Source organism: Staurois parvus, unplaced genomic scaffold (genome assembly GCF_062004578.1).
Source record: "Staurois parvus isolate SC_StPar_1 unplaced genomic scaffold, SC_StPar_1.0 ptg000115l, whole genome shotgun sequence".
Classification (NCBI taxonomy): Eukaryota; Metazoa; Chordata; class Amphibia; order Anura; family Ranidae; genus Staurois; species Staurois parvus.
The window spans coordinates 2395587-2415864 of NW_028317911.1; the positions used below are offsets into that span (position 1 = coordinate 2395587).

The following is a 20278-nucleotide window of genomic DNA, read 5'->3' on the forward strand; positions in this document are numbered from 1 at the left end:
GCAGTTTTTTAAATACTCAGACCAGCCTGTCTGGCACAAACAGCCATGCCACATTCAAAGTCACCTAATTGTCCTTTCTTCCCCATTCTGATGCCCGGTTTGAACTTCAACAAGTTGTCTTCACCACGACTGCATGCCTAAATACACTGAGTTGCTGCCATGTGATTGGCAGACTAGCAATTTGTGTTACCAAGAAATTGAACAGGTGTACCTAATAAAGTGGCCAGTGAGTGTATGTTGGCACAGCCACTTCATTAACAGAGCATGTGACAGGGTGACAAGTCAGGAGAACAGTCTGGGCACAGGGACAGAATATTGATACCCTATGATAGGATGTGCTTGAATAAGAACCTTCATAGCCTGATCATTGGGTTATTTTTTTTTTTTGTTAAACTTGTTTAGTAAGATTTGTAAGCAATAATTTTGATCAATGTGTTGTATATTAGTGTAACTTTGCGGTGAAATCCACTTATCTCATTAATCTTTCTCTCTGGTTTATTCTCAGAAAACCAAAACTTGCCCTGCTTCCCCTGCAAACACAAAGGAACTTATTTAGGCTACTGGACCTTATATATTCTCGCCTGCCTGCTCCATCCATCCAGCTTTGGTTGCAGACAATTAGGGAAGAAAATTACTTTTCAGATGCCTGGTTACTCTATATGAGGCAACATTTTTTGAAAGATAGCAGCATTCAGACTCCCCTCCAAAGTCCTGAGGTGGCACAAAGTCTGCATATTCTATGCAAGCAGCTAAAGCAGACACCAAATGGGCATTTTAAGTTAGGCTGGTATAAAAATCGCTGTGTATCCATGGAAGATGAGCAGACTATGGATTTTGAGAGCAGAGTACAGATAGACAACAAAGAAAGTTACCCTGTGAATGACTGCACAAAAGAACTGTTAATGGATTCTCAGCCAATGAGCTCATTGCAAGAAGCACATACGGAAGCCCCAGAAGAGATGCAAGTTTTACCTGCATCAATTGAGGTAAAGGTCCACTTGCTCAAAATGACTCCGTCTTCAGACCATCTATTTCCACTACCATGCATTTAACATATTTTAGGCATGTTATTTATGGGTTAAAGACTCCTCTTTGTAGACAAAGCTCTGAGAATACACTATAGTATATCACTTCACTCCTTCCCTGACCGCTACATAAAATGTTTTTGTGGGGAGATATGGGGTTGAACAGAGGAGTCTGGGCTTTGCTAGGGAAATGAAGCAGTCAAATTTGGTAGCATGTTCAGAGGCACATTGCAAGTCAATTAAAAAAAAAAAAACATGCAATGGAAACATGCTGCAAATAAACATTAAAAAAATGTATTTTTCTGTGCTTTTACTTGCAATTTTCTATGTTTATGGGGTCTCTTTAACCAATATTATAGTGAATCATATTAGGCTCCTAGGATACTGTTGATCAGTCGGGTGCTAGAGGTTTTTAATGTAATAGATAGAAATTGCCATACATTTAGCCTTAGTTGGCTGCCAGTCACATGATGAACAGTAGACTGTAATCTTTGCTGTACAGCTATTTTGGGAGGTCCTAAACAAGAAATACAATAGTTATGGGGAAAAAAATTATACATATGTTTGTTGGTTTTTTTTTTCCAACTTATGATCTATAGAGCAATTTGGTGATAGTTTCTCTTTTCTTTTTCACCGGTCACCCTTTTCAGACTCATGCGCCTAAGCTCAAGCAGTTCCTTTACCTTAACATGGAGTCTGAGGTAATGGCATAGATATTTGCCCTATTATAAAAAGAGCTGGTAAGGTTTTTGCCAGTGAGCTTATGGTTGTGTTTTCATATGTTTCAGGCACTAGACATTGAATTTCTGGCCGAGATGAACAACCTATTCGATTTGTGTAGCCCATTACAGGTATGTAAAATTTCTTGGTAATTGTTTACTCTTTGGTCATTCAAAGTAATCCGACTGCAGGGGGCAAAGCGTTTTATAACACTTATAAACCTACAGCAACCATGATTTCATGCAACTTTTCTAGAGATCTTTATGATTTAAAGTAATTTCTATTTTAAGCCAAGTCTTCAAAATGATCAGTTTTCCTGCATGTTATGATGTTGCTGTGTACAAACCATACAGATCAGCTGGAAAAATACATTAGTGATGTTCATTTGTGAATGTGAGTAGATTTCTTTGAAACCACTGAACTGAAATGTTTCTGCTAGTTTCTCTCAAATAGTCTTCTTGTGCATTTACACAGAAGAAGAAAATATAATTTAAAGTTTGTTTTCTATGGGTTCTGTAGTGTTGCTTTTCTTGCTTGATATGAGCTGTTTTCATTGTTATCATGTTTGTCTTTACAGCTTGAAACTCTCTTTTCTACTGTGGGAATTACACAACTCTCCCTAAAGTGCTTATTTCAGCTCTGTGTTCACCTTGATACAGTATCACCGGACATTAGTTATGCCCATGCCAAGTCTTTGGCCAAAAGCCTCTTCCTGGATAGGGTAAACCTTACATTTTGTAATGACAGTTTTTATTGTATTTCTCTTGGTGTTGAAGTACTGTTCTGGGAACAGTGTGCCATATTGTTTTCCATTTAGTGCCTTTATTGAACAAAAGCTATCCAATTTTGTTTCTATTTCACAAAATTTATATGACTTCCCTGGTAAGACATTAGACATTATATTGGTGCCAGCAGCTGAACAATCAAAGAACGTGTATCGCTAGTTCCCATCTTGAAGCCCTTTGTTACTTATGGTGTAGCCTTGGGGCACAGCAGCCAGTAGTGAGAGCATCAATTTGTAAAGGGACTGTAATAGCTGTGATCATTAGCAGTCTCATGTAACATATCCCAATCCCTAAAAGTCTCCTGAAGCTTTCAACTTCACCTGTAGCACATCACCAGTCTCAAACCATATTCAGCAGTGTGCCAGACAATCCTTTGCAGCATTACAAATATTGATTATGTGTGGCTGCAGTCATGGTACTCTATATCTAGTAAGTAGACCACCACTGAGTTAGAATAATACTTAAACAAGAGGTAAAATACTGCAGGTATGAGGTACAGCCAACTCAGTCTCTTAAACCTTCCTGTTATGGCTGCATTTTAGGTCATTCTGGGAGGCAAAGCTCCAATACTTCTTATAGTGCCAAAACTTTTCACCTCTTCTTATCTTGTGCATATTTTCATTGGTCATGGAGGCTGCCATCATAGTGATGTATCAATAGCAATGTGTAGTGCAGTTAGTGGCAATTTCGGACGCTGCATGGAAGTGCCAGAGCTTTGCATCTCAGGGTGACATTTGGCCATGACTGCAAGGTCCGCTTTAAATTTGTCTCATACAGGGGTTCTTTGACTTAGTTGAAAGAGTCTGGCAAAAATATAATTTGCCTGATACTCCAAATATTTTCATTTGGAGCCCATTTTTTATTAGTTCAGATGCTTCAATCAGTTACTAATTTTTGAACTTTGTTTCTTGTAGGTGCTCCCACTCACGTCACCAGCATCCCGTTCTCTCACTGCAGCACTTTCTATGTTTTGCAACAAGTATGCCCATTCTGCCTGCAGCAGTCTTATTGGCCCCATATTGGTTCAAGCAGAACCAGGTAGTCAAAGTGAATTTTTTGTTTATCGTTTATTTTTTTTTTAGAAATGGTATTACTTTATTCATTGTCACTTGTTTTCCATGTTCTTGAACAGCAATGTGGTACTGTGATTGATCTGTTACTGCTCTTTTTTATGGCTTTTCTTTGTTAGGCACCGTGTATGCTGATTTTCTTTGCCGAATGGTTTCTGAATGTATTCAGCCACATCAGCTGCATCTCTGTTTTAGGTGAGCAATAGGTTTATCTTATCTTGTGTTGCTCAGGGCCTCTTCATACTGCCCTGCAGCCCAAAATGCTGCTGCATACTGAGCATTTTGGACTGCAGAACCATGTTACTCTGGGCAATGTTATGTGTGTTTTATCGCATCACATAGTCCCCTTTTTGAACACATTTAATTCATGTCACTGCACAGCTGTGCTTGCAATGCGGTGATATAAGGGACCATGCAAAGCATTGTAATATTTATGCAAACATGTTGCATATAATCTGACAGCTTTGGAACACTGTGTAACTCCGCAGTGTGGTCTGAACATGACACACACACGGTGATTAAGAATGCTTACATTAATTGAAAGATTTTCACAGCAAACAGGTATAGCTGTGTATTAGGGAATCCAGGCAAACAACAATTCAGTAAACATATTGGTGCACTATGAATAAAAAGCTACTTGAAACGATAACAAGCCAGCCAATTCACTCATAGACTATAATGGAAAGAAAGAGATAAAAGCAGTGTCAAATACATGTTAGTCCATGGTGAAATCTGCTTCAAAGCATGGGGCAGCTGAATCACAATGGTGTGCACAAACAATTCTGGCAGCAGCTCGCCAAAGATATGGGGAATCCCTCATAGATATGCAAAAGAATAGAGCCAGACACTTGGTGAATGTGAGATTAAAACCGCAATGCTTTATTGTAATACACTTACATCAGAGAAGTCTGTGAACAGCGCTGATGATTAAGATGGCATGCAGGTGCAGCTCTCTCCAGTGTGGATAGACTGTGATCAGCTGCAAGGCACAGACAGGGGTCCGCTCATGGGTGTAGATGGACTGTCATGAGAGGCATATTCAGCGCTACTGTCTCCTGCTCTGCATGTTGAGTAAGCCGTTTTAACTTCCTGACGAACCCCAGTGAAGGTCTCCTCCTTTTATCCACATATGGCTCTGATGACAGTCCCCATGAGTGGACCCCTGTCTGTGCCTTGCAGCTTATGACATAGCTACCTTGTCTATGCAGGAAGTCTGCCTAACTCCTAACCCTCCCGCCTAACTTCAGCTCAGGCATCACTTGCTTGCTATAACTATTAACTAAGAAACTACAGTAGATAGAAAAAACATACCAAAACCTGCTCTTACCGTGATCTTTGTCTAATACTTTTTCTTGTTTTACATGTTTAATGGTGGTTATTCATATTTGGTTTATTTTCAGCCCAATTTTTGATACATCATGTACTGAAGTTGCTCTCACTATCCTTCACTTGTTGATTGATAAAAAGGTAAGCAAAAATGCTAAATATTATAGGGGACCCACCACAATATCCGATTATCATCACTTGTTCATAATTTATTGTACTATGCAGATAAATATATATGTAGGAGGGGGGCATGAAGGGTTCTGTTGCAGGAAATCTGAAATATTAGTATTCTCAGGTTATTGGTAGGCATGGTCTAATACTGCTAAGACGGGGGCCAAAAACTATTTTGTTACATGGATTATAATGAATGTATAAAATTTCTGAGGTTTCTCTCTCGTCTATTGAGGGACATTGGAATTCAGAGCCTGGCAAGTTATACTGCTGCCAACAGGAGGATTGAGGATTGTGGACACTAGCAAAAAAAAAAATTGTGGGCCAGCCTAGCATAACTAATCCTACTCACAGCATCCCTCCAGTTTTTTTGCTGTGTCTTAGGAAGATGGATTTCCTTCCTTTTTGTTGTGTTTTTTTTTTTTGTTTTTTTTTTCTGTTTTTTCTGGTCTTCATGGAAAAGTGTAACACCTTTTTTGTTAGCTAGTTTTTTCTTTATTTTTGTTTTTTTTTTGTTTGCTACATCACTGTTTGGATGGTCTTTCTATACAACTATCTGGATTAAACCTCCTTGATCCATTCTTTCCTATGCTTTACTTTGGAGTATTGTATCTGTTCGCACATGACCAGAGGAGCAGGTCTGGCGTGGAATGTGACCTTTGGGCTCTACTGTTAGTAGAGCGATCTAGGTTCAGAGCCTTTGCACAGTCCCAGGTGTGACCCTGTCTCTGAAGATTCACTTTGTGAGTGAGCACTGGGATCTTCCTTGTTTTTAGGACCGCTGGGAGTAATTTTTTTAAAATTTCCACTTTGGCCGGTTCCACTGCAGAAGAGCTTGACACTCAGAAAGCTGAAGTCATCCACTAGGTGGAATGTCTCATGTACTTGTTTTACATACTTACCTGCCATCCAGCATGAAGGAAGCACTTTCGGGCTGCTGCTCCTGACTGCAGGTGACATGTGAAATTCTTCTCAGTTTGTCTCTGTTGCCTACCTACACTCTTTTGGTCCTATTTGGCCAGCAGCCGGATTTATGAGTACTGCATGCCTAGAGCTTTGTACTCTGTCAGGTTGCCCCCACCTTGCATTGGACCATTGCAGTTCCTCAGCATAGGAGGAACAGTCCTACTGTCCTGGGTGCTTCCAGATCAACATCTACTAACATTTTCTGTGATGCCTGCAGTGATCCCTCTGGGGTACTACTGACATTGTGGAATTTTGCCCTCTGCTTGAGTCTATGCCATCCTCGAAGTCTTTGCTGGTTCTGATGAGTGTAGCCCTATCCTGGAACAATTTTACCACATTCATGCAGGATTTCATGGGCCTAATAGCGAATTTGATTACTGCCTGTGGCCTTAGAAAGCGTGCATCCACATCTTCATCTGCAGAATCCTTATCTGATCTGCCCGCCATTGATTGCAGCATTGGTGGCCTTAGCCTTTAGCCCCCAAGACTTTGTTTAGTGCTGAGTCTTTTTTTAAATCCATAACGGATGACCCTACAACAAGGTGTTGCATCCCTCTGCTATTACTTCCAAACCTAGAGACCATTTCAGGGGCTTATTGATGCTGTAACCACCACTTTAAAGCTTTAGGATCAACCTATAGCTTTTACTAGTGTTGTCCCCAGTCTAATGTCCCAGGTTCATTACTTTATCCACTTGAAGATTGGCATTTTAAACCCCCTTCCTGTCCAGGCCATTTTTCAGTTTTCAGCACAGTGATACTTTGAAAATTACTTGGTCATGTGACATTCTACTCAAGTGATTTTTTTTTTTTTTCATTTTTTTGAGACCAATAGAACTTTCATTTGGTTGTATTTAATCACCACTAGGTTTTCTTTATTGTTTTAACTGAAAAATATTGAAAAAAAGTGTGATGGGAAGAATCATATCCCATGTACAAGCCATGGTGAGTTTAGGCAGTTAGCAGAGATGTGGTCAGTATGTAGGCAAAGGATCAGACCAGGCAGCAGGCAGAAACATAGTCCATAAACAGGTCAGGCCCAGTTCAAGACAGCAGGCAAAGATGTTAAACCATCCAGGGTCAGTTCAGGTGGCAGGCAGAGGCATGGTTAGTATATAGGCAAAGGATCTGTCAAGGCAGCAGGCAGAAACATAGTTGAAAAAAAAAGGCAAAGTGTTGGTACACAGGAGATAAGATACAGGCAGACAGCTAGTCAGACACATGAGAAACACCTTCACCATACCTTCACTAATATTGTAGTGAGGTATGGTAGCAAATGAAGACATCATTTATGCAGAGGCCAGGTTGTGAATGACAGTGGGGGAAAATAATAGCGTGTGTCACACCTTATTCCATCTTTCAAGCATACATTGTAATTTTTGTCCTCAGTCTGTATGGTTAGAAGGGAGAAGATCAGGGAAGTGCATCTTATGCAGACTGCTGATTGCATCAAGATGAAGGCTTTCTGATGCATGGTCTTTTGTTAAATTAGGACTGTTACAATTTATTCTTGATGCCAGGTCTCCCGGATGACTGTAGAAAGATCACATATAAATTTGTACATGGCCAATTGAAATAAGTAGGTGGCCACTTTTTTGTTCCAGTAAATGATCTGTTGGTTGCCAGGTAGGGATTCATCATCTGGTCACTGAAATCTACATCTCCTACATACAGTCAGGTCCATAAATATTGGGACATCGACACAATTCTATCATTTTTGGCTCTATACATCACCACAATGGATATGAAATGAACAAGATGTGCTTTAACTGCAGACTGTCAGCTTTAATTTGAGGGTATTTACATCCAAATCAGGTGAACGGTGTAGGAATTACAACAGTTTGCATATGTGCCTCCCACTTGTTAAGGGACCAAAAGTAATGGGACAGAATAATAATAAATCAAACTTTCACTTTTTAATACTTGGTTGCAAATCCTTTTGCAGTCAATTACAGCCTGAAGTCTGGAACGCATAGACATCACCGGACGCTGGGTTTCATTCCTGGTGATGCTCTGCCAGGCCTCTACTGCAACTGTCTTCAGTTCCTGCTTGTTCTTGGGGCATTTTCCCTTCAGTTTTGTCTTCAGCAAGTGAAATGCATGCTCAATCGGATTCAGGTCAGGTGATTGACTTGGCCATTGCATAACATTCCACTTCTTTCCCTTAAAAAAAACTCTTTGGTTGCTTTTACAGTATGCTTTGGGTCATTGTCCACTGTCTGCACTGTGAAGCGGCGTCCAATGAGTTCTGAAGCATTTGGTTGAATATGAGCAGATAATATTGCCCGAAACACTTCAGAATTCATCCTGCTGCTTTTGTCAGCAGTCACATAATCAATAAATACAAGAGAACCAGTTCCATTGGCAGCCATACATGCCCACGCCATGACACTACCACCACCATGCTTCACTGATGAGGTGGTATGCTTAGGATCATGAGCAGTTCCTTTCCTTCTCCATACTCTTCTCTTCCCATCACTTTGGTACAAGTTGATCTTGGTCTCATCTGTCCATAGGATGTTGTTTCAGAACTGTGAAGGCTTTTTTACATGTCGTTTGGCAAACTCTAATCTGGCCTTCCTGTTTTTGAGGCTCACCTATGGTTTACATCTTGTGGTGAACCCTCTGTATTCACTCTGGTGAAGTCTTCTCTTGATTGTTGACTTTGACACACATACACCTACCTCCTGGAGAGTGTTCTTGATCTGGCCAACTGTTGTGAAGGGTGTTTTCTTCACCAGGGAAAGAATTCTTCGGTCATCCACCACAGTTGTTTTCCGTGGTCTTCCGGGTCTTTTGGTGTTGCTGAGCTCACCGGTGCGTTCCTTCTTTTTAAGAATGTTCCAAACAGTTGTTTTGGCCACGCCTAATGTTTTTGCTATCTCTCTGATGGGTTTGTTTTGTTTTCTCAGCCTAACGATGGCTTGCTTCACTGATAGTGACAGCTCTTTGGATCTCATCTTCCAAATGCAAATAGCACACTTGAAATGAACTCTGGACCTTTTATCTGCTCATTGTAATTGGGATAATGAGGGAATAACACACACCTGGCCATGGAACAGCTGAGAAGCCAATTGTCCCATTACTTTTGGTCCCTTAACAAGTGAGAGGCACATATATAAACTGTTGTAATTCCTACACCGTTCACCTGATTTGGATGTAAAAATACCCTCAAATTAAAGCTGACAGTCTGCAGTTAAAGCACATCTTGTTCGTTTCATTTCAAATCCATTGTGGTGGTGTATAGAGCCAAAAATGTTAGAATTGTGTCGATGTCCCAATATTTATGGACCTGACTATATATTATGTTCACGAGTGCAAGGGGGTTTTTGGACCAGACATTTAACTTTTTACTGAGGTGTCTTTGTGGATATAAACATCCTGCTTATTCTTCCATTTTATTGCCAAAAGTTCTTCATTGCGCCAGTTTGTGGACTCCCCCCTTTTCAGCTTTGTGGTGACAAGTGTTTGTGAAAGGCTACAGTTTGCTGCCCAAAAAGTGGCACACTGGAATATTGTCCACATAAAGATGGTATCTTTGGTGGAATGAGGTTGAAATAGGGTTTCATAGACATCTGGAACCCCATGGATGCCTATTTCTCTCTTCATACCCAGAGAAGTCATATGTGCACACTGTGACCATCTCACTAAGTTTATATAAATTCACCCCCATACCTAGCACATTTACTGGGAAGATAGTATTTGGTGCTAAGTCTGCCTGTGACATATAAGATACATCAATGCAGATATTTTTGTGGGTGGTATAAATTTCTGGAGATTTTGGAGAAAAAAATATTGGCCTATTTTTGTTGAGCCTATCATATGCGAGGTCAGTTCAGGGAGTACACAGGGATTTGTCATAGAAATGCAGAAATATCATTACTATTTTACTGTATACCCTGGACATAACTAATGAATATATTGGCATATGGTGAATTGTGTGTTTGGACCAATAGGACTGCAGGTAATTTTTTTTTGTTTTTGTTTCGTGGTCCCTATGTTTAGACTATGGTCAAGAAAGGGTTTTAATTTAGAAAACGTGATAGGCTTCCACTCAAATGGTCAGGTATAACAGGAATTGAGAATACTAAAAAGGAAATAGTTGGACATACAAGTTAGTCACGGCTAAAAATATTGGCACTCCTGCTTTTCTGTCAGATAATGCACCACTTCACCCAGAAAATTGTTGGAATTACAAATGTATAGGCACTAAGGCATGTTTATTTCTTTTGTTCTATTAGTATGACGCAAAAAAGTTGAGAAACAAAAAGCCAAATCTGACACATTCCACGCAAAACCCAAAAAATGGACTGGACAAAATGTTTGGCACATTCTCAAAATTGTAAGAAATAATTGCATTCCAAGTTTGCTATGCACCTTTAACTTGTAATTTAAACTCACCTGTATAAATTTAACAGGTGCTGACAATATAGAAATCACACTACAACCAGTTAAAATGGTGAAAAATTGACTCAACCTTTCTGTTGTGTGTCTTCTGTGTGCCAAATGGAGCATGGAGAAGATAGAGAGCAGCAAAGAATTGTCTGAGGATTTGAGAACAAAAATTGATTGTGGAAAGGCATGGACAATCTCAAGGTTACAAATCCATCTCCAAAGATCTTAAAGCGGAGTTCCACTCAATCAAAAGTGTAAGCTCTGCTTGTTTGCCTCTTCCCCCTCTCCACTGCCTTTGGGGGGGAGCGGATACCTGTTTTTGATAGGTACCCGCTCCTATGTTTGACTCACTTTGCTGCGGCGAAGTGAGCTGGAAGTTCGGCCCCCCTCCTTCCTTCCGCAGTCTCCTGGGAACCTTCACAGGTCCCAGAAGACTGCCAGTGCAATCAGAATGCGCAGCGCGACTCACATACGCGGAGTGGTCACCTGGTTGTGAAGCCGCAAGCTGTCACAGCCTGGTGGCCACAGTTGAGATGCCAGCGCCAGGGAGAGAAGAGGCAAAGAAGGGATGGCATGGGTGAGCACATCGCTGGACTCTGTGTTTATTATGAGGCACCAGCTACAGTTTTTGTAGCTGATAACTTTTAATATACACAAAACTGACTGGAACACCAATTTAATGTTCCTGTGTCCACTGTGCGCAACATTGTCAAGAAGTTTACAACCCATGGCACTGTAGCTAATCTCCCTGGATGTGGACGAAAGAGAAAAATTGACTAAAGAACCTCTATCAACTTCCAGACAAATCCAGAAGAAAAGAGACAGGAGGTGCCCGTCTTGAGTGTAGTAACAACACTGTATTTAATAGCAAAGGATTAAAAACACTCACAAAGGAAGTAATAAAACAAGCTCATCTGTGTATATGAGAGATGACTGTTCCTCAAAACATCCTGCAAGCGCCACCGGTGGTCAGTGCAATAGCAGCTGGGCTGATGGAGATGGTAAGAGACACTGTAGTGGTCAATCCTACAGAGTGGTGGTGTTTAGATCCGATCCAGTGGCCTGGAAATTAGTAGACCTACCTCTGCCTCTGTGGGTTCAGTCTCCTGAACTCAGGGATTCTTCTAGCTCTTTTGTCAACTTGGCCTCAGAAGCTGTATCCCATTCTGGCCACGTTATCCTTCCATGAAGCAACTGATTGTTTCTTTTAGGGGATGTAAGACCTTCAGATTCCTCATCCCTGTTTTTATGTAGAGAGACTGTCTGACCTGCATGGTCAGCTGGGACTAGTACTGGCTGTTCACTGTCCTACCAAAGCTCTGACTAGTCATTGTTGCCCCTGCATACCTAGTGTGTTGCAAAAGGTTTTTTTTCTCTGTTGTCTGCCCTAGCGTCTTCCCATGGTATTCCCATGGTGGGACACTCGGGCAACCTCCTGTGGAAAGAACAGTGGCCATAGTCCCTAGTGAACAACACCTCCCTGATAGGCTAAGTGCCTCAAGGTTTCTGCTGAGCCTTATATCATTAGGAATTAGTGCTGAAAACTGTTCATAACCTGCAGACAGTTTTTAAATATGGAAACGTACATATTCTCCAGCACACCATGGATCTCCAAATATGGTCCAAAAGAAGTTTTTATTGCAAAAAGATCACAGAAGAGAGTGCAATGTGTCGGAGCCGTGCAGGACCCCTTCATCAGGCCTGATGAAGGGATCCTGCGCTGCTTCGAAATGTTGGACTTTCTACTGTGATGTGATCTTTTTGCAATAAAAACTTCTTTAGACCATATTTGGAGATCCATGGTGTGTTGGCGAATATGTAGGTTTGCTTGTGATGTTTCTAGTCCCAGCTGGTAGTCGTTACAGCGCCCAATATTCATGAGCAGTGTTTCTAGGAAAGTGTGTGGTTGGAATATAGACAAGTTTTTAAATATGTTTTTTTCGGTAGAAGGGTCCTCCGCCTGTTGTGTCCTTTTAAATTGGTCAGGAAATTCCCAGTCTCATCTGTTGCATGAGATTTCAGTGATTTCCTCTCCGAGGCACCCCCTTCTTTAATTTCTTCTCGGACTCTCTCATTCCTCCCCTCTCCTGTTGTGGTTCTAGCTTGTGAGCAGGCTAATTTTATCTACGTCTGAGGATCAGGTAGTTCCTGGCCTGATTATTCGGCTGTCCAATCATGGAGCTGGTAATATCTTTTCTTCCCACCTTTTGGGAAGATCCTATCATTGGGAAGCACATGTCCTCTGGGCTACATTCTGGACTTTCAGAAAATGAGGTTTCTCTATTATTGCAGGATCATTCTCTGGTCAGGTCATCTGACACAGGCACCGCTGGACAAGGTCTAGGAACTGGTGCCTTCACCACTTGGGGAAACAGGAGTTCTTGTTGTGAAGTGAGGTAATTTGGTTCCTGATGTGGACAAAACCTTGGGTTCTAGTCTTGTATGAGCTACCTCGTTCAAATGCGATTTTCTGGAGGCCCATCTTTCCCAACTGGTGGTTTCCGGACATGAGGGGAGCAGTCCATGCACCGAGGGATCTTCCACATTCTGTGCTTGCACGTACAGGATATCCCAGGAACATGCTGAACAGGTTAGTTTCCTGCAGCAGGTATGCTCTGACAATAATGGTAAATGCTTAATGACGTCATAGGATCTGTCACATGAAGAAAGCCTCTCTGGTTCTTCTCCCTGTTTTTGTTTTCTTTTTTATCCAGGGAATATTCTTCACTGTGTTGATAGGACTCCTGTCAGTAGCTCTACACTGGATCTGGGGAGTCAGGAGAGTCTCTAGTCCTATGGCTCAGAATAGGCAATATATTTTTAGACAAGTTTTTCTTTCGGGATTGCCCCATGGGAGCCCTCTCCCTACATATAGGTGGGAGTTTAACTTGGTCCTCAGTTGTGTGTGATCTTTTTTTTCTTCTTGCTTATTCGAGGAGATTTGCCTGCTGTCTGTATGGAAATCTCTGCGTACCTGCTGTATTGGTCTTGCTGATTTCCGGAAACAAAGCTTGATTCTCTAAAGGGGTGCAAGAACTACTGTTTCACACCTTGGTTACTTCTGAAATAAGTTATTTTGAGGATTCTTCCTAGGTAGTTCTCTTCCCAGCAAAGTGGAAGTTAGCTTTGGCAGTCCCTCCAGCCATGTGCCCCCTTATTCACTTACATCTGGTGGATCGGGTGAGTTGAGGTGTAAAGCCCTCCTCAGCCAAGGGAGGCTCTGACCTTCCTAACAAGTACATCATTTTCAGTTCTCCTATATGTTTTTGTTACATCTTCTGAATGGATCAAGTAGACCTGTTCCACATTATGGTCTATGATTTGGAGCCCCCCCCCCCACTTTGTACCTCCTTACCAGTGTACGTATCATTTTGGTCTCCTGGCATCATACTTAGTTTCTCATACTATTTTGTTTCCACGTGATTTTGCCCCTTCCTTCAGCTTAATCTGATGCCAGTTTGTCGTTGGTCCTTCAGATGGCTCTTGAGATGTATGCATTGTCCAGTCTTTTCCCTATTGGGCCTGTTTGTGGTTATTTGTAGTTGCCAACCCCTCTGTGGACTGTTTGGTTGTCCTGATATGACTTCCTTAGTCCTTCAATTGATTAGAAAGAGACATTTGGATTTTTGTACCCACAGTAAAATCCTTTTCTTAGAGTCCATTTAGGAACACAGGTCTCCCCATTCTGTGTTTATGTTCATTATTTGATACAGCTTGCTACAAACTGAGGCATGCCGGGAAAATCAGGTTTTATCCTGGTCTGACCCAGAGATTTTTTTTTTTCCAGTGTCCAGTCATTTAGTGGCCAGCAGTATAAACCAACATTTTGTTATCCTGGGTCCCTCAATAGATTCCAAGAAAAAGGATTAACTGGGAAGTCGAAAATACCTTTTTTTATTCCCCTATGATCTTATTTCAATATATTTTTTTCTTTCAGGATAAATTCTGTCAGTCAGAGTTTGACCCATTATTAAACTATTTATGTGAAGCTGCTGAGAAGTTTTCCAAGTCGGTGACCTTTTCCAAATTGTTATTGGTCCTCCTGACTAGCAAACCTAACCTGGTAAGAGTTTTTACATACAAACATCATTTTATAATCTAATAAGAGTTTACTTGTAATGAAATTACCGTATTTTTCGCTCTATAAGACGCACCTGACCATAAGACACACCTAGGTTTTAGAGGAGGAAAACAAGAAAAAAAAAATATTCTGAACCAAGACTACAGACATAGTACAGGAGATGACCAGAGACTGCAGACATAGTACAGGAGATGACCAGAGACTGCAGACATAGTACAGGAGATGACCAGAGACTGCAGACATAGTACAGGAGATGACCAGAGACTGCGAACATAGTACAGGAGATGACCAAAGACTGCGGACACAGTACAGGAGATGACCAAAGACTGCGGACACAGTACAGGAGATGACCAGAGACTGCAAACATAGTACAGGAGATGACCAGAGACTGCAGACATAGTACAGGAGATGACCAGAGACTGCAGACATAGTACAGGAGATGACCAGAGACTGCAGACATAGTACAGGAGATGACCAGAGACTGCAGACATAGTACAGGAGATGACCAGAGACTGCAGACATAGTACAGGAGATGACCAGAGACTGCAGACATAGTACAGGAGATGACCAGAGACTGCGAACATAGTACAGGAGATGACTGCAGACACACTACTGGAGATGACCAGAGACTGCAGACATATTACAGGGCATGAACAGAGTTCTTTCAGCAATGCACAGATGTACAGTTTGTGAAAAACAGCTCAGGGTTTGGTATAACAGTCCACAGGCAGTCTATGGGGGAAAGGACATACCTGGCCAGCCGTGCTCAGCATCCTTTCTGAGGTCCGGGGTCGGTGCTCCCACTCACATCACTTCTACTACAGCAGCTCCCTCTCGAGCATACAGACTGCATGGGGCGGGGTCAGTGGAGCTTCCAGAGCTGGCCCCGCCCCCTCGCTGGCTGGCCCGGTATTCTAACACTGCGATGGAGGGAGGGGGGGAGGCCTAGTCAATATTTCCTCCATAAGACGCACATACATTTTCCCCCATTTTTTGGGGGGGAAAAAGTGCGTCTTATGGAGCGAAAAATACGGTAATATGCAGACTTGATGTAAATAAATGAACATGTTTATGTACAGACACATAAATTAGGGGCATACTGTAAATAAAGTCAATGGTATGTGGTAAGCACCAAATATTATTTAGTACAGGTACTTATATAGCGTTGTCAATTTACGCAGCGTTTTACATGTATATTGTATATACACATCAGTCCCTAACCCACAAGGAGCTTATAATCTAAGGTCCCTAACTCATATTCATACGTACACATACTAGGGCCAATTTAGACAAGGGTCAATTAAACTACCCGTATGTCTTTGGAGTGTAGGAGGAAACTGGAGAACCCGGAGGACAGCAGAGTACCCGGAGGAAACCTACACATGGGTAGAGAGAACATGAAAACTCCAGACAGGTAGTGCAGTGCCTGGGATTCGAACCGTTGACCCTAGTGCTGCTAGACAGACATGCCAACCACTTAGCCACTGTACTACATATCCCCACATCTTTTAAAGTATTACTTGAGGCACAGTGGTAGTGGTGCCTACCACAGCGATTTCCAGCTTCCATGGAGATCTACCAGGTATGATTATATGAATAGTTACTTAGGTCTAAGCTGGACCAATATAACTATGTAAAAATGTCCATACATGGAATTACATAGTTGGTAAGTTTGAATAAAGACACCAGTCCATCCAGTTCAACCTGTGTGTTTGTGCACATGTGTGTGTTTTAAATCTATATCATTTCACATATCCTTATATATTGCATTCACTAAGATGCCCATCTAAGAGTCTTTTGAAACTATTTATACTTCCTGCAGACACCACTGCTTGTGGAAGGGAGTTCCACATCTTTACTGCTCTAACAGTAAAGAATCCCCTGCGCAGTTTAAGGTTAAACTGCTTCTCATCTAGTTTCATGGAGTGGCTACGTGCCTTTTTAAGCTCCCTGAAGCTGAATAGTTTTTGTCCTATGTTGGGATCACCATTAATATATTTGTATATTGTTATCATATCTCCTTTATTTTGTTTAAAAGCTTGTTTCATAAGTATAGAAACACAAATTGCTATTTTCATTTTTTCTTTTCTTTGAAGTTTCATTGCTCATTTCATACACATGGCAAATTTCAGAGTATTTCAACCAGCTGTGTATTTAAAAAATTAACAACTGCATCAGTGCAATTAACCATGAATGGCAACTGTAAAACATAACACCAGGCATGGTGGGACTTCCTCCTTGCTTGATTTACATTTTGTAGGCTGTTTAAGCAAAATGGTTGGTTAAAGGTTGTCTTGATCGGTTATGTTGTCCAGATCTGTTTGTCATTTTTGCTTGACAATTGTCTTCAAATTGTAAAATGTATACTCAACATATTTTGGTGTACATAAAGTCGCTCATAACTGGAATCTACCTTTTACACAAGCTTTTAAAAGTGACTTGCTTGCTTTTATCAGGACCTGATTTTCTAGTTGTTGATTCAAAGCGGATTTCAGCAGCAAGTGGCACTGCAATTGAACAATACAATTGCAGGCTTATTACAGCAACATACTGCTTATATAAATTAAAGATATGTATGTTTTTGTTTCAGATTCAGTTGGCTCATCTTGGACCTTTAACTAGTGCACTTAACTGTAACCAGACATTCATGAAGAAGTCCATGCAAAATGCTCTAAGAAAAGTAGCAGAACAAAAATAACATTCCAGACATTACAGTATGTATTGCACACATGGAAGTGGTGAAAGCTAAACTCTATACATATAATCAGAAAATGAACAACTGGAATCTGGTTGATGTGGATAACATCTATGCTTTAAGGGGGGTTTTGTATATGCAAGATAATGTGTTTCTTTTAGTTGTGTGATGTACAGTTATCATATGTACAGAAACTTTTTGAGAGTAGAACATGTCATTGTAAGTATACAAGATTAGAACCACAACAGTGGATTTAGGTGTTTTATTGGGATATATTTTGTCCTCTTTTGCTTTTTGTGTAATACAAGTACTAAAGGTTGAGCCTTTGGTGAATTTATTAAAAAGCTCACAGGCTGAGAGAGTGCAGTTAAATATTTTTTCTTTTCAGTGCATTTACAAAGCTGCCCACAGCTAAGTGCTTAAAATGGTATTAATGTAAAAAACTGCTGACAAGTCCGGTTTTTATCAAAGAAGAGACCCTGTCAGCGGTACTGTACACTGAGCCATGCATGTACAGCTCAGAGTACATTTACAGCACCCACTATTTACCATAATGAAGTGACTCCTGTGCACATGTGTAGGAGTGACATCTTCGTGAACTGACTTTTCAAGTGGCCAAAGAGAGAGAGCTAACCCAGAAGGAAGACCAGGAGAAAATGAAAGCGTCCAGGCACAGACAGTGCAGTGCTGGAGGACATCCTTTTACAGGTACATCTGTAGTAATGTGCTAGTTTGCATCCTAGCACATTATGGTATATACTTTCAGGAAGACCATTATAGAAAAACATTTTTGCAGAGTTTAAAGTGAGTGGTCCGTTACCTCCTCTTCTGAAGTCCTCCACCAGCACTTGTCATTGGCTATAACAGAAAACACCAGATTGCTCACAGTAGTAGGCAATCGGAGTGTAACAAAGAAGAAAAAAAAAATCCCCCCCCTCTCAGCAGTACAGTGACACTGTATGTCAATGCAACAGTCAGTGTTTCTGATCAATAGCTACAGTAGTACAATATCACTATAGTGACACTGCAAAATGTTTATTTTACATACAGTCACCAGAGAAAGTACACTGTCACTATGGTGACATTGTACTGCTGTGGTGATGATCATGTAAAAAGGCTGGCTTCTCTGATCTCACTGTATGTCTCTAGCCATTGTCTTTGACTATCACCACTGCCTCAGCAGTACATGTCACCAGTCCATTTGAAACAGTCACAGTGTCCCCAATCACCTATGCATCAGTCACAGTGTCCTTGATCACCACCTCACACCAGTCCCAGTGTCACCATAAAGCCTTGTTCACATGAGGAGTATGCATTTGTTCCCTGTGTAACGGCCGTGTTCACCCACATGGGGATGCACAGGTATTTATTTTTTCCCCCAATACCTGCAATCTGGCATACGTAGATACTTACTGTATGTCCTCAGATGTAGATTTTTTAATTTTGTGTTATGGATCTAAACCCAGTCCTGTGTGAATGTCTGCTTTGAAAACCAATGCAGCTGCATTCAGAACCAAAAAAAAAACAAAAACACTTGTATGTGGATTTTTTTATGGCTGTGAGAATGAAACCCTGTAGAGGTTGATTTTAAATCTGTTTATAATCTGCTTAGCAGAAACACATCTTTAAAACCCAAATCCACATTTTATCCATACCACACCAAAGGATTGTTTATCTAACTTTTACCATGCACAATTTTTATAATAAACTGAGCAGGTACCCAGTCTCAAAACAGTTAAAAAAAATGCTAATACAGTTGAGAACATTGCCTTGAAAAAGCTCATGGATAATCATGGTATAGTTTCTAAAACAAGCAAAGAAAGGTTGACATTGTTATACACAACAACAGCGATAATATAAAGGAAGCCATTCAATTCCTTTCAAACACCACAACATACAGGAGACTTCCAAAATATCCATTAATGGAATTCAAGATAGAATTATAAAAACTGATAGACAAAGCACTTTCAGAAAAAAATAAAACCACATGTCTGTACAATGTTTTTTTCATATTTTGTTTCAGATTTTAACCACATACCAACAATTCTCAAAAATGTAGACACCCTACAATACCATGGTCTCCATAAATAGTGTTACCAGTGGCCTTTCTGAATATTGAGATTATTTTTACCAACCAATAAATACATCCCTTCCCTACTATATTTGTGATTCATATACTAAAGCATTATGGGTAGAAGCCAATATATGGTTGTCCCTTGATGAAAACTCCTTCACCTTATTATTATAAGGTGAAAGAGTTTTCATCAAGGGACAACCATCCCTCTGATTTCCCAATGGCTTGCACTAGATTCTCATTAGAACACACTTGCTTTCAAAAGCAAGCCTTCCTCCAAGTGAAGGGCACAGCAATATGTGCTAATTTTGTGCCCACTATGCCAACCCTGACCATGGGCTTCTGGGAAAGCACACATATATGGGAAATCAACCCATTTTGCATCTAAATTTTTTTTGTTTACATAGATGACATGATTATAATATAGGGCAGCATCCTTGATGCTATACCCCCCTTTGTGTACATCTACCATAAAAAATAATATAGGGTAGCTTTGAAAATGACCATGACACTACCTCATTGGTCTTCCTACATTTTGGAACTCCACTACCAGCAGCAGAATATAACTTTGAGGAATCATTTTAAACCCACAGGGGGAATTATTGACCTTCCTAAAGCTGCCACCACCCTAAATGGAAGGAAAATTTACCCAGAAGTCCATTCTGGTAATGCTTTAAAATTATTAAGGAAGCCTATCACGCATGTTTCGAACCCTCACTCAAGTCCACCAAAGAAGATAAAAACCCTACCCAAGGTATAAGATTCATAACTTGGTTGAACTAACAAATATAACTCTGTAGAACACATTACAAAAATTGCTCCTACCCTGGATGAAAGACTCCATCGGCAATTCAGTCAAGAGACATACATGACCAGTAAGTTAAGTACTATTTCCTATGAAACTGAATAATTACAAGTGTGTACTGTATTATTGTATATGTATTTTACTAATCAGTTTTATTACGTCTAAT

At 40.7% G+C, this 20278-nt stretch overlaps 1 protein-coding gene across 2 annotated transcripts in view; it reads left to right on the plus strand.

The window, feature by feature from the left end:
* The window catches only part of FANCE (FA complementation group E), a 38349-nt gene extending 20759 nt beyond the window's left edge, over window positions 1-17590 (plus strand). For both annotated transcript variants that reach the window (XM_089671930.1, XM_089671931.1), the window contains 9 exons: window positions 506-986; window positions 1676-1726; window positions 1814-1876; window positions 2323-2466; window positions 3445-3568; window positions 3720-3795; window positions 5001-5067; window positions 14395-14520; window positions 17129-17590. In XM_089671930.1, the coding sequence (XP_089528056.1) occupies window positions 506-986; window positions 1676-1726; window positions 1814-1876; window positions 2323-2466; window positions 3445-3568; window positions 3720-3795; window positions 5001-5067; window positions 14395-14520; window positions 17129-17236 (1240 nt within the window). In that variant the 3' untranslated portion in view covers window positions 17237-17590. The remainder of the gene's footprint in view (window positions 1-505; window positions 987-1675; window positions 1727-1813; window positions 1877-2322; window positions 2467-3444; window positions 3569-3719; window positions 3796-5000; window positions 5068-14394; window positions 14521-17128) is intronic.
* Window positions 17591-20278: the final 2688 nt, after the last annotated feature.